Source organism: Passer domesticus, chromosome 2, assembly GCF_036417665.1.
Source record: "Passer domesticus isolate bPasDom1 chromosome 2, bPasDom1.hap1, whole genome shotgun sequence".
Lineage (NCBI taxonomy): Eukaryota > Metazoa > Chordata > Aves > Passeriformes > Passeridae > Passer > Passer domesticus.
Window position 1 is genome coordinate 9607650 of NC_087475.1, and position 22481 is coordinate 9630130.

Sequence of the window (22481 nt, forward strand, 5' to 3'; positions counted from 1 at the left end):
GAGGTCAGCAGCTCATATATTTATTGGATATTTGATTACTGTTTGCTTTAAATTACAGCTGCAGGGATGATTTTAACCTTGTTCACACAACAGGAATCAATGCACAGTCCCCAGCCATGAGCTGCTAATTGTCTTTATGGCTGGAAACTCATACCACATTTCAACTGCCCCTCAGGGGACCAGGAGAATTGTAATAATTATCATATTAACCACAGAAATTCAAGGGATAAAATATTGTGTTACTTGAATGAAGTCTTAGTGAAATTCAGATATGATCTGTAGCTATACCTGAGTCTACAGGTGAGTAGCCATGTGTCACATTCACTGACCCAGCATCTCCCAGATCTTTGTAGCAGGGTTAAAACATTTCTGGATATTTCTAAACTGATGTGTCCTGACATGGTGTAATGATTGAGTAGCAGGAATGTACATAAGCAGCATGTGAGATTGCACTGACAATAAAAGATGATATTGTGTAGACATGTGAATTTTCAGAGTTCGAAAAAATGGATTCTGTCAGAAATCATTTCTTGTTAAAAAAAGAACAAGTCAATGTGAGTTACCAGTTTGTCCATAAAAATCAGAAATGTCACTAAAGTAAAAAGGCACTTGACAGCTCAACAGAGTTTCTTTCTAGAGAATATTGCTGATGGATTTTTTTCTGTACTTCCTCTAGGGACAAATTATTGTTCTGTGATGGTCTTAATAAACTCTGGAGCATGTATTGCATGTAAATGAGAGCAGTCAGAACATAAGATGTATTCTATAAATTGTCATCCTAGAGGTATGATTGCTGGCCTCTGTATGAGGCCATCACAGTGAAGTCAGTGCTCATTCCTAAAAATAAGATAAAACCAAAGAGCAGTGACATCCAGGCTATTTTTTGACTGCATTTTCTCCTGACCAAGGAAGTAATCAAAATGACACCCTAATAAAAAGAAAAAGAATGAAGGGTCTTCTTCTGTTCTCAGGCATTTTCTAGTCCTACATCAAATCTTATGAATTGAGTACTGCAACCTTGTTTTCAGAGCCCATGATTTTTATATTTTCCTTTTAACTTCCATAGACCGCAAGAAGCATCTTGAACTCGTAATTGGCATTAGGAAGAGAAGAGTGCTTGGTTTAAGTACCAAGTTGTCTATGGCTGTTGTTAGTGTCTTAGGCTATTTCTGTGTGAAATCCACATTCTCTGAAGACATCAGCTCCTAGCTAAGCCCCAAATGCTTCAGTTACATTGCAGCAATATCCTGGATGACCGTTGAATATTCTACCTGTAAGGACAAGGACAAAGAACTCTAGCTGAAAAACTGTGAATATGAGAAGAGTTTCATTTAAGGGGCAAACTTTTAGAATAGTTAAAGACTGAATCTGCAGCTCTAAAATCTGGTGCTCTGCCTAGGGATTTTTAATGAAATAAAATAATTTCCTTTGTATTTTATTTACTGTTCTTCTTTGTAGGTAGGAGCTTGATATATACATTCTCATTTAAGCCAGAATTATTTTCAGATGGAATAATAAATGTAAATAATTTCCTCAGAATTTTGGAATCTGGAGATTACCTGCTGACAAGTGTCATGGTTTAACATTGAGGCTGGCATTGCCACGTGTTTAATTTCAGCATGTTGCACACAAAACAGCGTGGGTCAGAAGGATACAAAAATGGAGCAATAAAAATATTTGTCTAATTTGATAGGCTAAGAAGTCACTCTTAGTCCACTTACATTAATACTGCTGTTTGTAGCTGTGAAATGCACGTAGCATATTGTGGGCTCTGTCATTCACTGTACTACTGTTTTATGACATAAGTTAAAATAATGGACAAACATTACTTTTAAAGAGGGATTCCTCTTACCATCTTTATCTATTTTCTTGAATATGAAGAGACCAAAAAAACATTGCAGAAATCAATTCTGCCTTACTACAGAAACCTGTAAAACCTCAAATGAAGAGTGTACTTACCAGAATTATGAAAATGCATCTCTCTCCCTCTCTCTCTCTCTATATATATATATATATTTATGTATAAAAAAATATGACTCACAGTCACACTGTTTCCAGTTACTCTCTGCCGTATGAAGTGTGATATGTCTTCTGAATACTTGTAGCCAGAAGTACAATTTTTGATTGTATGTAAGAAGTAGAAGGATGTAACAGCAGTGGTGTCATTAGTGATTTCACAACACTTTGCAGATTTTGATTAAAATCTGCCATAGCTTCAGAATTTGACTGTGCTTTCAGAGATACATATACCCGTGAAGTTTAAAGTGAAAGTAAAAACACATCTATCAAAAGTAATCAGATATTTGACGTATGTCAGAAATTCAATTACATCTGAACTGCAGCAATTACAGTTTCCTTTCAGGCATGAACTCAAGACACTTTTGCGTATGTTTCAATCTAGAAAAAGATTAAGAAATAGGGAAGTTGTCATAGTCGTAATTTACTTGCTAGCACTTTATCTTAGGGTAACATGAACTTTTCTTAAGGGAGAAAGGACAAGGTTTGGTCGTATTTTTAGTGGCTGGGTACTAAATTGAAAGTCACACTTGTTTAAGAAGCATATGCCATTTCTTGTGTGGCTCTTGCATTTTCAAAATATTTGTGTGGTGATTGTCTACTTTGTTGAGATTGTAGGCAGGTTGTGATTGTAGTGTTTTTTTGTACACAGAACACAACTAACACACTGTAGCAGAGGGGTAAGAGAGGTTGAGCAGATTTTCTGTTACTGGAGTAGAGAATCTAAGATCCTATTGTTAAAAAATATGGCCATCTTCTCTCTCCACTCAGCTCAACACTCTCCATACACACTGAGCTTATAGTCTTCTGTATAACTACTATCAATTAGTCTCTCCTGAGAATGTCAATTATACTTAAAAGTGTGCAGAACTGAAATGAATATTTAGCTTAGGAAAGGAAAATGGAACTAACATAACTGAGTTTTTACTTTTCTATTGTTTACTCTGCCACAAATAGAATCACTCAGAGAAGAGGTGTAGTATTGCATCTTTTACAGTTCTAATTTGGAAGAGGTTTTGCATCTTTTTCTTCAACTTTGAAGTTTGTCTCCTGCTTTCAGTGACTCTGGATGTAAGACATTACTATGTTGCAGACATTTAGATATTGGATGCCAGAATGACCTACAGAGTTTTATCAATGTAAAATTGTCATCAGGAAAATGAGGATGATAAACAATTTTTAAATAGAGGAACTGGTCAAAGGAGGATGGGGTAGATCTACCAACTCTCAGATTATTGGAGGAAAAAAAGTAGATTTGAAAGGAGAAAGCGAGAGAAGCTGTCAATGCACCATGTACTTTTAAAATAAGAGTTGGACTGTAGGATAAATAGAAAACTTACTACTTTCATTCCTGATTATTCTTCACTCTTTTATCTCTTTGACATTACCTCTGCCAAATAACTTTAATATAACAGTCTGGCCTTCTCCACATATCCTGCTCTCTGTCTGCTGTGTTCATTTTGCAAGTTACTGTCTGTGCCTGTTGCTCTTGTGCTGGTTCCTCATATGCTTTGTTTGTTCATTTTTCTATCCCTATTGCTGACCTATTCCCTGGCTTTACAATGATTTTCCTTCTCTGACATTTGCCCTGTGTTGTTCTGTACTGCTCAGTTCAGCCTTGCTTCCTTACTGTTATCATGTCCTTCATTTGGATGTGGCTTTCCTGATGTGCCACCCCACGGGATTTCTGTCAAATGAACCCCAAGCACATCACCCCAGCACCCCTGAAGGAAAATTGTAAAGAAACCCCATGGTGTCAAGACAAGGGCATAAGGTAACAGCAGAGATGTACAACATAATGAAATGTGGCCCCTATATGAATGTTGATCCATTTTCTGTTTGATTTTTAGACAGGTCTGTAATAACTACCCGAAGTCAAAACTGTAGGTATCAGAGTTCAGAGATAAGAGGGGTGATCTATGATAAATCAGTTTAGGGTTTTACATGATTTGTGTATTACTGCAGAAGATTATTACATCAAAATTTATAATCAGATGTGATTGGGAAGTGATGGAGACTTTGTTGTCTAATATATTAAAATGCAATTTTATTTTGGGATTTAAAAAACTTTGTTATTTACTCTCAGTAAAAGAATATGACTTTCATGATCTCTGTTACATGTATTTTTTCAAGTTTTCTCAGAGTTAAAGGTCTTAAGTATGAATTTGCTTGTTTTGGTTGTCAGCAGAGAAATTACTGTACTTGGCAACATTTTTTTCCTCAGTGTATTTTACCATTATAAGTGCAATTGTTACTGCACTTCAACAATAAATAATTATAATAGGTCAAAATATAATATCTGTCAAAATAATTGTTTTGATTTTTACTGGAACTGCAATATAAGCTATTAGTTAGAAAAGGATAATTTTATAAATGGAAGAAAAACTTTATACTTGGCCTTTCAGACATGCTTCATTTAAAAACAAAACAAATTGTATTAAATGAAACAACATATTTAATTACTGAGCCCTGTTCTCCAATCCATTTATTTTAATCTAAATAGCAAGTGTTTAACTTGTATCCATTATTTTGTACCAGAAAGAAATTATTCTAAATGAAAAATCTTAATTAAATAATCCAGAAAGTCTCTGCCAGAAGTATGCAAAATTGTATTAATACAAGATCCATAAAATGGTGAACAAATCTTATAAACATGTTCTAATACATTTTATTGTTTACTTATGGTAGTGATGCTGTGAAGCCTTTATTTGTGCCATGTCTTTCTTAAAACAACTTATGAAGTTTTAACTAATCATTTGTGAAATTGTTTATTAGCATCTGAGTTGCATATTCATGACTTAACTTTTTCAACTAAGTAATTCATCAGCTCAGAGGGATTTTATTATTCTGCATAAGTACCAGTAGGGAGGCTGCAAAAAGGATAGAAAAAGGCATTTTTCAGTGGTGCCCAATGACAGGCAACACAGAAATTCTCATCTGAGCAAGGAGAATGCTTTTTTTCACTTTGAGGAAGATTGAGCACTGGAACAGGTTGCCCAGAAAAATTATGGAATCTTCATCCTTGGAGATGTCCAAAGCCTTTTTGGACGTGGTCCAGGTAGGTGACTCTGCTGGGAAAGAGGTATTGGACCATTTGTCTGTCAGAGGCCCATTACAGATTCAGGTATTCTGGGATTTAGTGAAACTGCCAGAGGAAAGGGAAAACACAACTCTACCTCTTGGTGCAAGTATCCATAATTCATGAAGCAGAGAGTCCCCTAGAAATGCAGTCATCGTGGACCATCTGTGAAAGGAACCTCTCTTGCACCCTACTTACCTAAATGAGCTTTACTGAAGGAAGGAAAATGATTATATAAATATTAAAACATAGGATGAGGCAAATTTAATTTTTGGCATTTTGCATGGTTATTTTATAAGATCTTTTACTTAGCTATTTGTATGGAACTTTAAATACCTTGAAGTGCATTATGTTCCATTTTATTTGTCCCAGAGAAGATGCAATTAGAAGTATCCTGCTTCTTTGTCTTTAATTGCACCCAAAATCTAATTGTTATGTCAGGGTGATCTCTTGTTCTTGCCTTTGTGCTTTCCCTTTGTAGGGTGCACTGCTTTTCATTTCACTTGCAATTCAATGAGAAAAGTATCTGTGTCTGGTTTTGCAAACAAAGATGCATTTTATGTGAATTCTTAAAAACAGAAGCAAGACAAAGCCTGTTGATCTATCATGACCTCAGAATTCTAGAAGCACAGAACTGTTTAGGTGGTAAAGGAACCTCCTGAGATCATCTTGTCCATCCAAACCCTCTGTGGCTCAAGCAGGGTCATCTCCATCAGGTTGTCCAAGACCATGTCGAGTCAAATTCTGAATATCTCCACAGATGAAGGCTGTTGGCTGTTGTTTGATGACTGCCAATTCAGAATATTTTATTTATATTTACTCATTGAGACTGAATAATTATAATACTGATATAGCAAAACTAACAGGCTGCTACTCTTACAGTTTTTAAATTAGAATCCATAACAAGGGATTGTGATTATGTTTTAATGAAAGGGAATAAAAAATTCAAGCAGCCTCATTGGAACCACTAAAAAAAAAAAGAAAAAGATGCAAGCAAAAATGGACCCACCCTTAATATGAGTCAAAATATAAATGCTGTCGACTCTTGGGATTTAGCAATGAAACACTTCTGGGGAAGGTGCTATAAAAGATCTTAGTTTTCATATGTGAACCAGGATTTTATCTCTTCCAGCAGATGACAAGAAATTAATATCTAGGTCTGACTTTGTCAATGCATTTTGGACACTGGTGTGCTGGCAGTATCTCACTCTTTGCTATCTGATATCAATTCTCCTTTTCTGGATGAGTTCCTTGAGAAGGTATTCGCAATAATTCCCCAGCAGCAGCTGCTGTGTATGGATATTTTGGAGGTTGCCCTTTCCAGATTCTGAGGATAATAGGAGAAAACAGACCTAACTATAGTGAATTGACATTTACATGGCCAGTGCTAATTTTAGCAGAGCTGTCTGTGCGTTTAATCAAAATGCTGCTATAGTAATTTTAATGGAGAAACTATCAAGAAAACAAACAAAGAAATAAAAGTTCCCCCTCCTAAATGATTCTCCATGAGACTTCAACAAGATATTCTGAGCTCTGTCTCATCTCTCTTTTTCAATTAAAGGAGACTGAACTGACTGCTCTTCTTTTGGGTAAAATCAATGGGAGGCACTCAGATGCTACAGAATTAAGAGCAGTGAATCAGGGAGATGCACTTCAGCATCTAGAAAATCTACCTGCAAAGCACTTTACTAATATGAAAAATACATGGCTTTAGGTTAAAGTTCAATAGGAGGATGACATATTGCAACACATTTTGTTCCTTTCCATCACAGTACCATGTCTGGTATGCTTGCTCTTACCATTTTTCCTAATCTACTGTAGAGGCAAAAAATGTATCTTGACCCATCTGTATTCCTTCCAAATAACATCCCAGCTACTGGCATCCACTGCTGCTTGAATTTTAGTTCTCATACTGCTGAGCTTTCTAGGGCTGACACAAAACTTGCACAGAACTCAACCACAGTGCAGTGTCCCAAAGAATTGTAGCCAAGAATTTGAAATATACTCATTGTGATTTATTATTTAATCCAGTTCTGAGTTCCAGGCTCAATGCCTGAGGAATCTTTTACAGAATCAGTGTTCTCCAGCAGCCTCTGGGGGGGCTAGAGGCAAAGCTTAACAAAAGGTTACCTAAAAATGAAATGAGGGAGGATGCAGAGCTCCACACACTTCTTTGTAAGGCAGTTGAATCAAATTGCAGCCCTTTGAGTCAGATGCCTTCAGTCTTTAATGGGTCAGTGAGCTTGCTCTGCTAAATTTAACTGTTTCCTAATGGGCTGTAGGACAGTGAAAGAAGAGTGAGGTATTACCAAAATCTAGCCCAAAGCTTTTTATCAAATGTGATATACCTGTGTTCAGAAAAGGGACTTGCTGTGGATTTACTACACAGAGTTTGTGGATATTCATTGCAGTAAGATAATTACACAAAGGCAAAGGATCAGCCATTGGTATCAGTTTTTGGTATCCCTGGCAGAGTACTTGATGTTCCGAAGCAAATAGGAGCAGATAGCACTGATTTTTGTTGAAGTTGTACACAGAGCTATTTTCTGTGTGCTAGCCCACATTCTCTAAATGGGAAAGAAAAAAAAGCAAATTATATTTGCTGTTATGCCTATTTTATCTGTCTTATTAACTAGCCAAAATCATAATGACATAAATCTGTATTAGCAGTTAATGATCAGTTTGTTAGTTCACAACTGCAGGCAAGCCTTGTGATATAAAAAATACCATTATTATGAACATCTTATATTAAGCAGATTTTTTTATTAAAAATGTGAATACAATCTGTTTCAACAGCAATATTATAAAATTTGTCTTTTCATCATCTTTAATAACCAATTTTCTGCCAGAATGACCCAGAATGTTGTCATATGGTTCTGTATTAAAATCTATTAAAAAAAATCCGAGGGGCTCTGTTCTGTAACAGGCATCATTAAGCTACAGTTGAAAATATGTAATGTAATGTATATAACTAGTTATAAGTTTACAGTCTGTTCTATTTGCCATCTGTTAAAAGCTTTGCAAATGAAACTTAAGGATGCGCTGTAATGGTGTTACAAGGTGCTTACATTATTTTGGTATCCATGTATGTGTGGATTCAAGGCAATCTAATTGCAAATACATCCTGAAGTATATTCTTCTGTTTTAAAGATATTACATACCTTTGTGTTAACTAGAGCAGAGTAAGCCCAAAGGGGGCAAATCCCAGCAGAGAGCTGATTCTTCTTTCACTGAGGGAGAATAGTGTGTCAGTGCTGTAGTGGGTTTGTGATCCAGAGGGGTGGATCCCAATTCAGATGTCTGCAGGAGTATTGTAACTATGCCTGATATCAGCTTATTTATTTCAGATAAGGGATTAAAAATAAGCTGCTAATTTTAAAAGATTTTCACTTTGACCATGTAGTTGCTAACAATACATGTATATGTAGTATATTTTTTTAAATTTGGGTATGGGCTTGATAGACAATGCCTCAAACATCTAAAGAAAAATATTAAATCTTTATCAAAATGAGAAAAAATATAGTTTGGTTTTTCATTTAGATATTAATATTTTAATGGTTTCTAATTAGGATATTTTCAAGCTCTTTCATGATACAAAACTTTTCAAGTAATTATTTCAAATGCAAATTGCTCTTGCCATGATGAATTCTACAAATACACAAGAATTAAGCAATCACAAATGCAAAACAGCTGGTTAATTTTCATAATTAGTATTTGATAAACCTCTTACATAGAGAAATTCGGATAAGCTTAGGTAAGAACATCTTATGGCTTTTCCCATTCATAATAAAGTGAGGCAGTGGTCTATATTTGATGTCCTGAGGCCTTTTTAACTGTGAGAGGTAGAAAACCTGCAGAGTTGTATGGTTTTAAATATTCACAACTTTCCTAATTTAAGATTGATTTTCCCATCTTAATTTGGTTAGTTTATTTAAATTTAAGAGTGTTTCTAGCAGAAAGCTTAACACCCATGGACTTTATAATTAAGTACTGGTAGGGAATTAGTGCAGATGAGGAGTCCAGACTTGTATTCTGTGTTTTGGAGAACTGTTTTTCAAACCCTTCTCTCCTTCCATGATAGGACTTGAACATTTTTGTCTTTCTGGCCATTCTTGTATGACATAATTGTACTTCGTTTCCCAACTTCCACCTTCATCCCCAAACTTCTGTGCATTCACCTTTTTTTCCATTTCATCCTTCCCAAGACTGCATTACAATTTCCCTACCACCAGTCTTCTACAGCTCTCAGCTCTGAGGTCTTCACCCTTGAGGAATTTTGGCTGGAGGAAGGTGACCATTTGGAGCACCAGGTGAAGTTTCCCTGCTGACATTATTTGTGCATGAAGCCACCTACAGTGATCAAAGAAGCAATTCCCAGGAGGGTGCTGCATGTCCCAGGCAGGGTGACTCCAGCAGATCCAGTCATTCTCAGAGACTGACACCCACAGACCTGCGGCAGCTTGGATTCATAGTAGAAAGTGTGAAATATTATCACAAAAACCGATTCAAAGCATAATGTAGAAGTAGTTACTTGTAACTAAGAGGATTTTCTGCAGTTAGAATTAAAGCTGAAACCCTGACCCTGAAGTGTAATTTCCTGCAGCTTCCAGGAATTCTTTTCAAACAAAGAGCTTTATAGTTAAAAGACTGATTTACTTGTTCTACTCTGTGTAATCTTTTGATTATTTCTGAAATAGCTGAGGTAGATGTTTTGACTCTTGGCAGAGTGGCAAGACACTGGAAAAAGACCCTTAAAGATTGAAAATATCAGGCTCTTTTCATTAGAGACAGCATAAGTTTAGTCTGTTGGTTTTTTTTAAACAGCAAATTCAATCATATAAAAAATCATACGGAAAAGGCGTGGTTTGTATAATAATAATAATGAAGATTCTTTTAAATATATTATAGTTGTCTTGAATGTGAGCTTTTTTTTTTTGGATTGATCTTTTTAATGCACTATTACTCACAGATGTAACTCACAACTGAAGAAATCATGACTTAGGGCCTACAAAATCATGGTATTGACAAGTATATATTACACCTGATCTCTGAATATTAAATGTGGGACATTCACTTAATTGTGCTTTTGTTTTGGGTTTTTTGTAGCAAAGACGGGGTAAAATGGGATTTTTTTAAGGGGCAACCCTACAATATGATAAAAGGTTAAACAGTGGTTAAAAAAGGGAAAGGGAAAGATATGAGTAAAATGATAGAAAATATTTTGAAAACTTCCAAAATACCACAACAATCTGTTTCATCTTGCAGGAATCCAATTAGCTCCAAAAGAAAAACTGGAAATCCCTATATTATTCATGCCAGCTGAAATGAAAATTTATAAAGCAGTGGTGGTAATTCATGTAACGAGGGAAAACGGTGAGAACTGGCCTTATGAGGTTACTGCTGAATCAAATTCAGACTTAAACAGGTAATTTATTCTAATAGGAAAGGAAAAAGTAGTTGAGATGCTCAATCCTATCACCATTTATCCCATTGACTATTCATGTGTAGCTCCCAAGGGCAGTCCAGTGTCTGATTTTGAAGGCAGTGGGTATCCATCAAAAGCTTTTAATGCACCCTGCAAAGTATGCAGATTCAGGGTGAAATGTCTGTCTGTTTCAATACCTATCTATTCTTGCTTTAAATAAAGAAAATGTAAAGTACTGGCTGCTGCTGCAGTTATGGATATTGAGCAAATTAAAGCTCTTAGTACCTCTGTCTTTTCAATATATTTGGGATAATAATGAATCACATCCTGATATTTTTATGTAATTCATAAACTGCAGAAATTTTATCTGTGTAAACATAACCTGACAGAATGCAGATCAGGCCAAAAGTTTTCAGATCTATAATGTTTGAATACACTCAGTGGATCTAAGTTGTAGATAATATAATTTATAGCTGATATATATTTAGCTGGATTTTATTTCATACTTTTCTCAGATATGGTAAGCATTACAGTATAGACTAGAATAGAGTCTAACCTTTCCAACAACTCTTAAGTCTAGATTACTTTGGAAATAGAATTTTCAGCAGTGTAATTGATACTTGTGTTTTTCTAGAAATGTTATTGTAGCAGAGAATGGGGAAGCTCGGGGAATACTCTGGATCTATCCCGTTAATGGAACACCTGAAGCACCACAGCAGAAATCAGGTAGGTAATGCTTGAAAAAAGCTTGAACAATATATTTAAGAATATGTAGGAAAATCAAATAGTCAGTTATATTCTTACCTGCTTGATCACAAGAATTTCCAGCAGAACTTAGCTATATATTAAAAAAAAATAAAATCACATATTAAAATCAAAATCTCCCACTTCCAAAGCAAATCTAGATTATTACTTTGTTCTTATTGTGGATAAAAGGAATTGGGGTCAGTTGTAAATCTTAAGGGCTGTATCCTTCAGTATCCCAATTAATCCTGAGTTTGAGAGCTGAAGGTAAGCTGAGCAAAGGACTGACTCAAGGGTAGATTTCTGCTTGCATACCCAGAACACCCTTCTGGAGAGTGTACAGGGTGCGCAATATTGGGGTAGATGTTCGCTACTTCTCTCAGCCTTGAATTTCATCTCTTAATCAAAACCAGAACATAAAGTAGTGTGAAGAGCAGTAAGTTTTCCCTTTGCTCCTTAGAAGTAAACTTGCATTAAAAGATGAAGACTTTCTTGGAGGTTTCTTGCTTATTCTGGGGATAGTAAATGCTTATATATTTGACCATCAGTATTTTTAAGGTGTGGTATAATTCCAGAGCTATGAAACAGGAAGTTGTGAGCAGCTTTTTAAATTTATCTGGAACTACAGCTCAATGTGTACATGTGGGACCAATTCTAACCAGCTTGTCCTTTCAGCTCACCTTTTATTGATTAAATAAGTGAATTTTTGACAACCTTTTGACATTAAATGTATTAAGATACATGAACAATTTCTGGAAAAAACATAGAAATAGATATTTGTACTGTCATTAATTCATATTGCTTAAGGACTCTTTACTTGTAGACAAATGCCAATGATGTGGTATTAATTAGAGCTTTCATCTCTTTAATTTGCACTTTAATACCTTAAGGAATGAAACAGAATATTATCATGTAATCAACTGTTGCCCAAAATGATGGCTTTAATGAGTCTCATTAGCATTAGAACCATGTATATGGATGTGGATGTTTGTTGTGTTATTTAAAGCTCTTGTGTAATTCAGTGGCACTCCTCAAGATAAATCTCCCTTTTATTGGGCTGTTGCTTTCATTGAAATCACAGAATCATTAAGGTTGAAAAAGACCTCTAAGATCATTGAGTCCAACTATTAACTCCATGTAACCACTAAACCATGTGCCTAAGTACCACATCTCTGTGGTTTCTGAATGTTTTGAGTTGTGATGATTCCCCCAGTTCTCTGGGCACTTTGTTCCATCACCTGGCCACCTTTTCCATGAAGAATTTTTTTCCCCAATATCCAGTCTAAACCTCCCTTGGCACAACTTGAGGCCATTTCCTCTTGTCCTGTCACTTGTTGCTTGGGAGAAGAGATTGATGCCCAACTGGCTACACCCTCCTTCCAGGTGTTTCTAGATATGGAGGTGGTTTCTCCTGAACCTTCTTTTCTCTAGGCTAGACACCCCCAACTCCCTCAGTCACTCTTCTTAATCTCGAGACTCTTTCCCAGCTCCACTGTCCTCTGGGCTTGCTCCAGCCCCTCAATGTCCCCCCTGAACTGAGGGGCCAGAACTGGACACAGCACTCGAGGTGTGGCCTCACCAGTGCCCAGTACAGGGGACAATCACTGCCCTGCTCCTGCTGACCACACTGTTCCTGATCCAGGCCAGGTTCCATTGGCCTTCTTGGTTACCTGGGCACACCTAAGCTCATGTTCAGACTATTTTTCATCAACATCCCCAACTCCTTCTCCACTGAGCAGCTTTCCAGACATTCTTGCCCAAGCCTGGGGCATTGTCTGGGGTTGTGCCCCAAGTGCAGGACCCAATACTTTCTATATATGTTATGAATGAAAATGGTTAACATTCCTGAATTGCTTAAGTGATGTCACTTCTGTATATGATCAGAAGCTCATATACTATCAACCCTTAAGTCATTTCAAATTCCTAAATGCTTTATTAAAACAGTAAAACTAAATTGTAGCATATTTATAACTGTTATCCATTAGTTTATGTTCAATAAATGTTTGTAATACATAAAAATGCATTGCATTAATTTTGAATGCATATTGTTCTTTGGCCATTGGTATGTTATGTTGGGCTAATATTTTTTCTCAAGGAAAAACTAGGTCTTTGAAGAATGTCCCAGAAAACAGAAATAGGTGTTTGTAAGTGTGTTTATGGAATTTTCCACTCCCACCTTGATTCTGAAAGCCTGTGGTTTTCAGTTATAAATGGGCATTTAGAAAACTTACATTGTAAGGTAAAAATCCAAAGCAAGTAATAACAAGGATTCTACTTTAAAAAAATTATAGTGATCAAGAGTATTGTCATCTCTCTAAATGCAGACATTTATTAGAATTGCCTGGAGGCTACAAGTTTCTGTGTCAAAACCCTGAGCTGCTTTGCTGGTATATTAAGGAGTTCATCTTTGGGTCATTCTTATTTGCATCTTAATACACTTAAACTTCTAGAATTCACTTGGCTTTCTATCTCATGAGACCAATTAAAATGATCAGTGGTCACAACCCATGTAGTACATGTTAAGTAGATGATACCTTGGCTATCTTATAGAGATGATTACAAATGGAGGGTCATCCAGAATATTCTTTTAATTCTTGTAGAGTGTAGAGTCAAAGAAGCATGCAGCAACTTTAATTGCAGGGGACCACTGGGGGTCCTCTAATCCAACCACCTACTCAAGAGCAGCTTGCTCAGGGACTTGTCCAGTCAAATCCTAGATACCTCTGAATTTTATTCATACATTTTACTTAGCCATTTAGGAAAAAAGTATAAAATCAATTTTGGCAGTAAGATGAACTGTAGAATAGAAAATGACACAATGTGCACACAGTAATCTGAAACACTTTGTAAACTAGTGGAATACAGAGAATGTAATCTATTTTTAAATATAAGGTCATACATTTAAACAAAAAAAAAATGTGTGTTTAACCTATTTCAGTAACTCTCCCTCATGGAAATTCTAAGAGATCTCTATAAATTACTTACACCCTGTTAAACAGGGAAAGACCAAGGGAGAAAGGAAATTACCTGAACTTGTTGTGTAATTATTCATTTTGCAGAGTTATGGTAATGGATAAAGTGCCAGAACCAAAAGTTGAAGCTAAATGAACATGATATCAAAAAAGGGGTTTCCTTATTCTTTTTCAAAATGCTGCATAATGATTCACCACAATATAGTTCCAAATTACTGATCCTTAATTCCTGATGTTAACTTCAGAATTAATTTTTGAAGAAACACTGGGTCTGACTCTGATGAAAATGACTTATAGACCTTGAAACTAAAAAGTACATGGTCAGCTGTTCTTTTTTCTGTTGATTCCCAGATCTCTATAAATTTCTAGGTCTTTTCTTTGGGAAAACATTTTTTCAGTGCTTTTATGTAATTTTCTCCTTTTTCTGTGCCAATAAGTATGAAAGAATCAGAAAAATATCTATTGGAATAAGCTTTGTAAAAACTAGTGTAAAAGCTAAAACCTAACAACTTTGTAATGAAAAAGACATTTTGGAAGCAGTAAATTAAAATCACTCACTGAACTGAAAGAAGTTCTATGATGCTTCAAACAGAAACTCATGCGAGAATGCTTTTTATTCTGGCATATTTCTGTTAAAGTTGAAGTTTGAACAACAGTATTCTCAAACTAAGAAAGCAAAGAGTAACTTAATATTCTTTCATTTAATCATAAAACCTTTTTTTTTTGGTTTTCTTTCAGTCTTCCTTTCTTACTGGCGTATTTCAAACTATGCCATAATTCCTATTAGCAGTTGAACTAAAATGAAGATACATTTCATAATTAATGATAAAAGACACCTTTGCAAATGCTCTTGGGAACTAACTTAACAGATTTTTATTTCCTTAGCAATATATTCTACTACTTCACCAAAACAGAAAAATAGAAAGTGGAGGTTGGGAAAACTTTTAGTTGTCTTGCTCCTTACTGGAATTCTGTCTTTCTCTAAGCACATTTAGCTTCTATGTTTCATTTCTTTGTTAAGATCAAGATACCTGTGCTTTGCAAATAAGATATTTTTGCTTTTCTGTAGTTGTGATACGCTGTCAAGCCAGACAGAGGCTGGAGCAGAGAGTAGAGCTGCTGCTGATTGGTGTCATACCTGGTCCCCTTGCTCTGCCTCCTGCAGGGAACTCTGCCACGGTCGACATGGATGAGTCGTCCAACACCTCAGAAGTTACTGATGGTAATATTTTTTATGTCATACTATTTTAGAAAAATTTCAAATAAGTACTTCACCAGATGTACAGCTCTACCATGACAATCAGTGAGGTTTAGGCAAATTGTCCCAGTCCACATTTCTATAATTTTGCAAGTATAGGGTATTTGTTTAATTTTTTGTCGGCAGCTGTAGGCACCTATAAACCTGAACCTTCCCTTTTTTAAAATTTGTCCTGGAATGTGAGGCTTGCATACACACAATCTCTTCTTTAAAAGAGAGCCTGCACAAAGTCTTCAGTTAGAAAAAAATGCATCTCTGTAAGCATTGCCAGGAGACATTTATCTGCAGGTTTATAAGATGCATTCCCATCAGCAGGTCAATATTGGAATCAGAATGGATTGAAGAAGGAGTGCTTTTTGAAAGAAGTGATAAAGCTTTGTAAAAGGATAGCTTCCACTTACTGTTAATCTGCTGAGAATACAGTGAAAATCAATTTATTCAGATACAGCAGCTGTTCAAAATATACCTCTCCTTGAAACAGAGGTGTACAACAAATAAGTAGTAAGGAAAGAATACTTGTTACTGCTGTATCACCAATATTTCTGTTATCAGTCATAGTCACTACAAAAAATTTGAAACTTGTGCACCTTGGAAACTTAACATTCCATTTTAGGTTCACAGTCATCCTCCTTTATAAGGAAAATGTTATTTAAAAATTATGGCACATAACATGAGACAGACTAATGTGTGTTTAACTTAGCTATAGATGCGGGAGGGGATTTCACCTGCACTCTGACTTTGTTCAAAGTGGTAAAAGATGAGTTTATAGATGTTGCTATAATTATATTCTGTCAGGTAATCAGCTGGAAGGGCAGGCACACTTGCTTTTGTGTCCCATTTCTGCCATTTACAGTCTGTTCCAACACAGGCTGTGCAGGAATACTATGTTACAGAATATGTCCTGCCAAATAACAGAAAAAATGTATAACTGTAAAAGGTAAATCAAGATGCATTACTCCTTCACAGAAGACCAGTTTTCATGCAAACGTGCACATTGATCAAAGTAATCTCATATCAACAATTACTGTCCAGATCTTTAAACAGATTTTATTTTTGAACGCTTTTAAAATAGGAGGAGATCTGAAGTTGAACTGTTGAAAAAGAGCTTGCAGAGCATATGCGTACTGATTGGCTAATATTCATAATTACTTTTTAAAGTTTTATTTTTACTCATATTGCAGTGTCAAATATAATTTATTTCCTGGGCATATTATCATCTTACACACCTATATTACAAAGTGATACTGGTAAATCCAGTAAAGTGAAAAGATATGAAGTTGTCAGTGTACATTCTTTCCTCTTTGGAGAACTGTAAATGCTATTATAAAAATTTATTCAGCCTTTTGAGGACACTTGTCCATCACGATAAAAAGGCACTTTTAAATTTATTTTTTTTTACCACAGAGTAACAGATTTAGCTCATTATTGGCTGGTCGCATATGAGTTGGCTGCCTTAAACAAACCTGGGCTATTTCCCTCCAAAATGGTGGCATGTGAATTGAAAAGAAAAACACGCAGTGAGCAAGCTGAGGCAGCATTTTGAAAGTCTTGCAGATTCATGGTGTCTAGTTCTTGTTTTATTCATAAGAATAATTTATTAACACTGGTTTCTGCACTTGGTACAAGACATTGATTTGGGGCATTGCATCTTTTTAAGTGAGAAGTTTAATAATGAAATGCTTTGCACCCTAGGTAGTAAAATAATTTTTAACACTGTGCTTTTCATTGTTTTCAATGACATTTTAATGCCATTATTGATAGATGAATTTGAGGCGTGTTAGGAAGCAAATTAAATGGTACTATCTGATCTTTCTTCAATCTACCAGCAATAACATAAATAAAAGCCTAAAACTGTAAGATAACAGTCTGGCATACTGTTCTTCATTTTTTTTTCTCTTCTGAAAGAGTGATTCATCAGAGTGCCTGTGTGATGTGTAGTAAGCAGTTTTTGCACCCAAGGATAAATGGTGATAATTACTGGCAGATCAGATTTAAACAGCTAATACTGTGCTTCAGTATTTAAATTATTTGGACAAGTATAAGTTCTTTCAAAGTGAAAAATCTTCAAACACGTCTTTTACATAAAAAATTCAATTTCATCCAATATGGAGGAGTGCACTTGACACAGAAAGCTACTACAATTTCTTAAGATAGAGAGTGCAATCTAAATATTGTCTAGCTTCAGTGACATAGTTTCTTCAGAATTTAGCAAAGTTCCAGAGATCAAATAATGAAAGTTTAATATTTTAGACATACCAAATCCAGTATGACCCTTTTAAAAAATAATTTTCAGTTGCATTTAATGCATATTTTCACCCTAAATGTATTTTTAATCTGTTTTCTTACATATGGCTCTAAAGATGTCTTTTTCACTAAAGGAAATGTAAGAGCTGAGATTCATCCAATCAAGTGAAATTTGCTATTTTTAGGTTAAGTATTCAGTGGGGAATACAACAACATTTAATTTTCCACAGTCTTAAAAAAAAATTAAACATTCATGAATCAGTTGTGGATGTTTGATTGACATTTGACATTCACAACTTTGTGTGTTTGTAGTGGTTCTTTGTCACCTTTCCCTTTCAATTCCTTCAGTTTATCTCATAAGCCAGATATGAGGGCTGAGTGTTTCTCATTAACTTCTCTCATCCTTATTAATTCATAGCTCTCCTCACAGCCCAGCAGCTGGTCTTAGCTCCTTGCTCTCAGTTCTTATTTCTGGGAAGGTTTCATGACAGTTGCCTTGTGGGGAACAGTGCTGCCCAGGTTCTGTAAGGTAGCACAGGTTATGACCAAGTTTTTGAGTAATTCTAAACTCAGACTAAACAGATGGAGAGTTCAACTGCACCTGAGAGTGAAATAACATTTTCCAGATATGCTAATCTATAATGTACATTAGCATCATTATACAAAGTGTATCTTTACCCTTTGTTTCACTGTTAATGAAAACTTTATAGCAACTACCTAATATTCCTGAAACTCATCAGAATATTCAAAAGGCTCTATTTTCTTTCATTTCATTAAAGCAGCTCTTTGAAACCAGCAAAAAATAAAAACATATCCAAACACACATTAAAAAGCTGTTTTCCATCCCAAGCAGAATTTTGTGTTAGGCAGTGGTATGGATTACACTAAATTTCCATTCAATTTGATAGATCTGGATCAGGAGGCTCACCTTTAAGATATAAGGTCAATAAAATTGGGTATGAACAAAGAAATCTTTGGAGACAAGGTATCTTTGTAGACTTGATCACTCATCCAGAGATGTTCATGTGATTGCTGATAAAGTCTAGCAGGTTAATATTGAAAGCAGTATGAAGAGTATAATAATGATGAAGATGGCCCTATATCCTACTTAAGCCATTTCTGTATTGTCAGAATTAATGTGGCATTATTTCTGAAATTATCTTTGAGGATGAGAAAATTACAGCTATATGAATTAGATTTTCTTCCTATGCAAGAAATAAAAGAAAGGATAACAAAGTGTTTGTTTTGGATTAAGAGTTGATGAAAGCAGTGATCAATGGCAAAATGAAACTGTTGACAAAGGAGGCAAACCAACAATTGAGACACTTTGTTATGGATTATTGCTTTGTTGTTGGGGGTGACAACTCCTGATGGAAAACAGAGAACTAGTAGAAGTCAAAGTATAAAGCATCAGAGGAGAACTGAAAGTCTTAGATGGATTATTTTGTCATCTACGTAATTTTTGTTTACATCTGCCTGTTTGTTTCTTTATTTGTGAGTGAAGCATGGGAGAGATTTGATGTACTGTTTATTTCCTTTATTGAGCTGAAATAATGCCAGGCATTTTAATGAAGAAGGTCAAATAGTTCTTGTTGGTATACAAGAATATCACTGGGTCCATTAAAAAAGACAAAAAATACAGCACAAGTTTTATCTCATAAGTAAACCCTCCTACTGCCATTTCTAAATATAACTAGAACAATAGCAACAAATTCTGGCAAAAAAAAGAACTCATGAATTGTGAGCGGGCAGTTGGGAACTGCTTTTATTTCCATTTACAGTTGTCAGTCATTTCCGTTTCCTTGCCATTTTAATAGAATGTAAAAACCTGTGAGCCTTAGGAATGAGAATCATCATTACGTTAATTAAAATTACTTTCTGATACATATGCAAAATCATGCTCACTTTAAATGTTCAACAATTAAAGGGAACCAGATTTATTATAAACTAATCTGAAGTTATATTTTCAGCTTCACAGATTTACAAAAACAATAAATAATACAAAACCAGAAATAATGAAATTCTGCCAGGTGCTACTTTTCAGTATGATGTAGATCTAGGATACATGAGAAGTCCAAAGGAACTGATTGACTAACCAAATAATGTCTGAAACAAGAGCACACAAATAGATATCCCTTAAAATTATTTGAGCTAGTGGATAAGAAAGACCTAGGCAATATAATTAGCTGGAGGAGTGTATTAATGACTTTAATTGTTCTATGTTTGTGATTTCTGTTTCTCCACTTTCTTGCTCACAGAATTTCCTGCAATCTCTTTCATTGGGTGATAAGAAGGTATTACTTCCAATAGAAACAGAACCACTACACTCTTGTTTTGTAAAGATATTTTGGGGAAGCTTCTGTAAATCAGAGCCATGGCCAGCACAGCTCTATAGGACCTTAACTGTTCTTCTGGAATATCATAATACCAAACAATGATCTGTCTGCATTAATTTCCACTTGTTTCTGAATTATTTTCTCATTATTTATGGGACACCAACAAAGCATTGCTGGTCAGACTCCTTAAGATGCAAACTTTTTGAGTTTGTCTGGGACAGTGGCCCTATGTCTCTCAGCTGTGTTTGAATGCTTTTTATCATAGAAAAGCAGAGGATTTATGTACCTAAATTTGCCTCAGAAAATTTATCAGACAGTCACTGTAGTAAAAAACTACATGCATGCAACAAGCCTATCCCAAATGCTCTTCCATTTCCAGGTTTTTACATCCTATTGTCATTTCTTTGATAAAATTCTTTATCCTTGTCTTCTGTCTCTGAAGTTGCATTGTTCAAGTTTTGTTGTTCTTACAGAAAATGAAGTTATTATCTCTAGATCTCCTTCATCTCTCCCACACTACACATTTCCAAGAGAGCATGATACAAAAATTCCTCAACAAACTTCCCCCATTGTTTTGTAGAATGTATAAAACTTTATGTTTTATAAATTACTGCATCAGGCTTGTTGTTTTGACAGTTTAAGAACAATTTGATCTGAAGCTTTGGAGATACAGGAAGATATTAAAACTATAAGACAAGTAAATAGAAGTTACATAGAATCACCACAGAACTTTAAATGAAGTGATAACCTTGAACCATCACTCTTTCTTCAAGCCAGCTGAGGAAGACAAGAGTAAAACCTCAGAAATTTACTACATGAAACTTTTATTAATTCTGAAACTTGATTTGTATCCAAAAAATAACACAAGTGGGTACCTCCCATGAGATGAAATGTCTTATAGTAGAGGAATTTACACTACCCTGTGTGATAGATGTTTTGTCTTATGTGTAACTGAATGCAATCTGTTGGGTAAGGAAAAGGAAGCAAATGAATGTGACCCTAGTGATCAGGTGCTGTGTTCCACTCTCTGTGGCTCAGTTTTGTATATTAAAAAAGCCAGAAGATAAAAAATGCATGCTCTTCTAACAGACCATAGTACAGTGTAAAACTGTCAAGAACTCTTGAAAAAATGGTGACATGGGTTTTGAATTTAGCCTCTGTTTTGTGCCAGTTTAAATGGAATGGTCGGGTTAAAAGTCAGCTTGAGTTGTTACTGATTTCTGTGGGCAACGCTGAAAGTGAGGCAAATTACTCTGGATGCCATGGAAAAAATAATGTCTGTGTGAATTAAGACTAAATCATGAGATACCTTCCTGAAGAAGCTGCTTTGATGTTTCTATGCCAAGGTACAGATGTGATCTTTATCTGCCAAAGTTTCTGGCTAAATGAAGACACGGCTAAATAAAAGAGTGAACTTGTTGAAAAAGGATTATAATGGTTATAAAGAAATAAATTTTAATTGTTTCCATTATAGCATGAATTTACAGGGAAGCATACAAATCTGAGTAGCATGCCAGATCAAAGGCAAATAATGTGAGATCCTTTGGGCTGAAGAGAATCCTTTTGATTTTTCTGAGGTTTTTGTTTCAACTCAGTTATGCAAGTAATATGAGAATAAAGAACGCATTGAAAAGGATGTGTGGAGGCAGAGTAAAAAGATAATTCGTGAAAAAGGGATTCAGGGAGAGAGAATATATGGAAACAAGCTGCAAGGAACAATACTAGATCCACACCGTGTGTTTCAGATATATATGAAATGGATTCACAAGCTTCAATTTCATTCACTAAACTGTGCAGTGTTTTGAAGAAATACATTCTCAGAAGGAAAAAAAAGGGTGGGGGCAATGCTTTTTGCTTTTTGCTTCTTCTTTACAGTAGAAACCTGATTTAGAAGTAGATACCTCTTTCAAAGAAGTGTTTTGAATGAGAAAAATTAGGAAACAGAAAAATTGAATGTAAGAGAAATTTAGGAAACAAGTATTCCAATTTGGTGCTAAGGAAATAGACAGTGGGATGCAGGGTAAAAGATATGGATAAGCATGGAATTTTGTAGAGCTGTGAAGATATGGATGAACGTTTTTGGCTGGATATGGAAAGAGAAAAACTTGCAGAGAAGAAATACAAATATATATATGCAGAACTATATTGAGAATTTCTTTGAATTCCTCTGAGGAGCAATAATTTTATTATGAACAGAAGCAGATAGATTTTTTATTAATTAATTTCTATGAGTTTAATTTGGTGTCTGGGATTTAGTATAGTAAAAAAATATTAGCAAGTTATCCTTGCTTATATTTCTAATGCTCCACATATAGCACTTTTGTGACTATATAAAGAAATCTGGTGAAAGGCATATTTAACTACAACCAGGTCTTTGGGAGTGGTTTTATGCAATTTGCTTATTCTG

At 35.2% G+C, this 22481-nt stretch overlaps 1 protein-coding gene across 6 annotated transcripts in view; it reads left to right on the forward strand.

The window, feature by feature from the left end:
• The window catches only part of CFAP47 (cilia and flagella associated protein 47), a 260862-nt gene that overhangs the window by 213781 nt on the left and 24600 nt on the right, over window positions 1–22481 (forward strand). For 5 of the 6 annotated variants that reach the window (XM_064407367.1, XM_064407368.1, XM_064407369.1 and 2 more), the window contains exons 58-60: window positions 10361–10520; window positions 11155–11246; window positions 15306–15458. In XM_064407367.1, coding sequence (XP_064263437.1) covers window positions 10361–10520; window positions 11155–11246; window positions 15306–15458 — 405 coding nt within the window. Of the gene's footprint in view, window positions 1–9300; window positions 9406–10360; window positions 10521–11154; window positions 11247–15305; window positions 15459–22481 lie in introns of those variants that run through there. The other variant, XR_010355419.1, reaches the window with a different exon arrangement.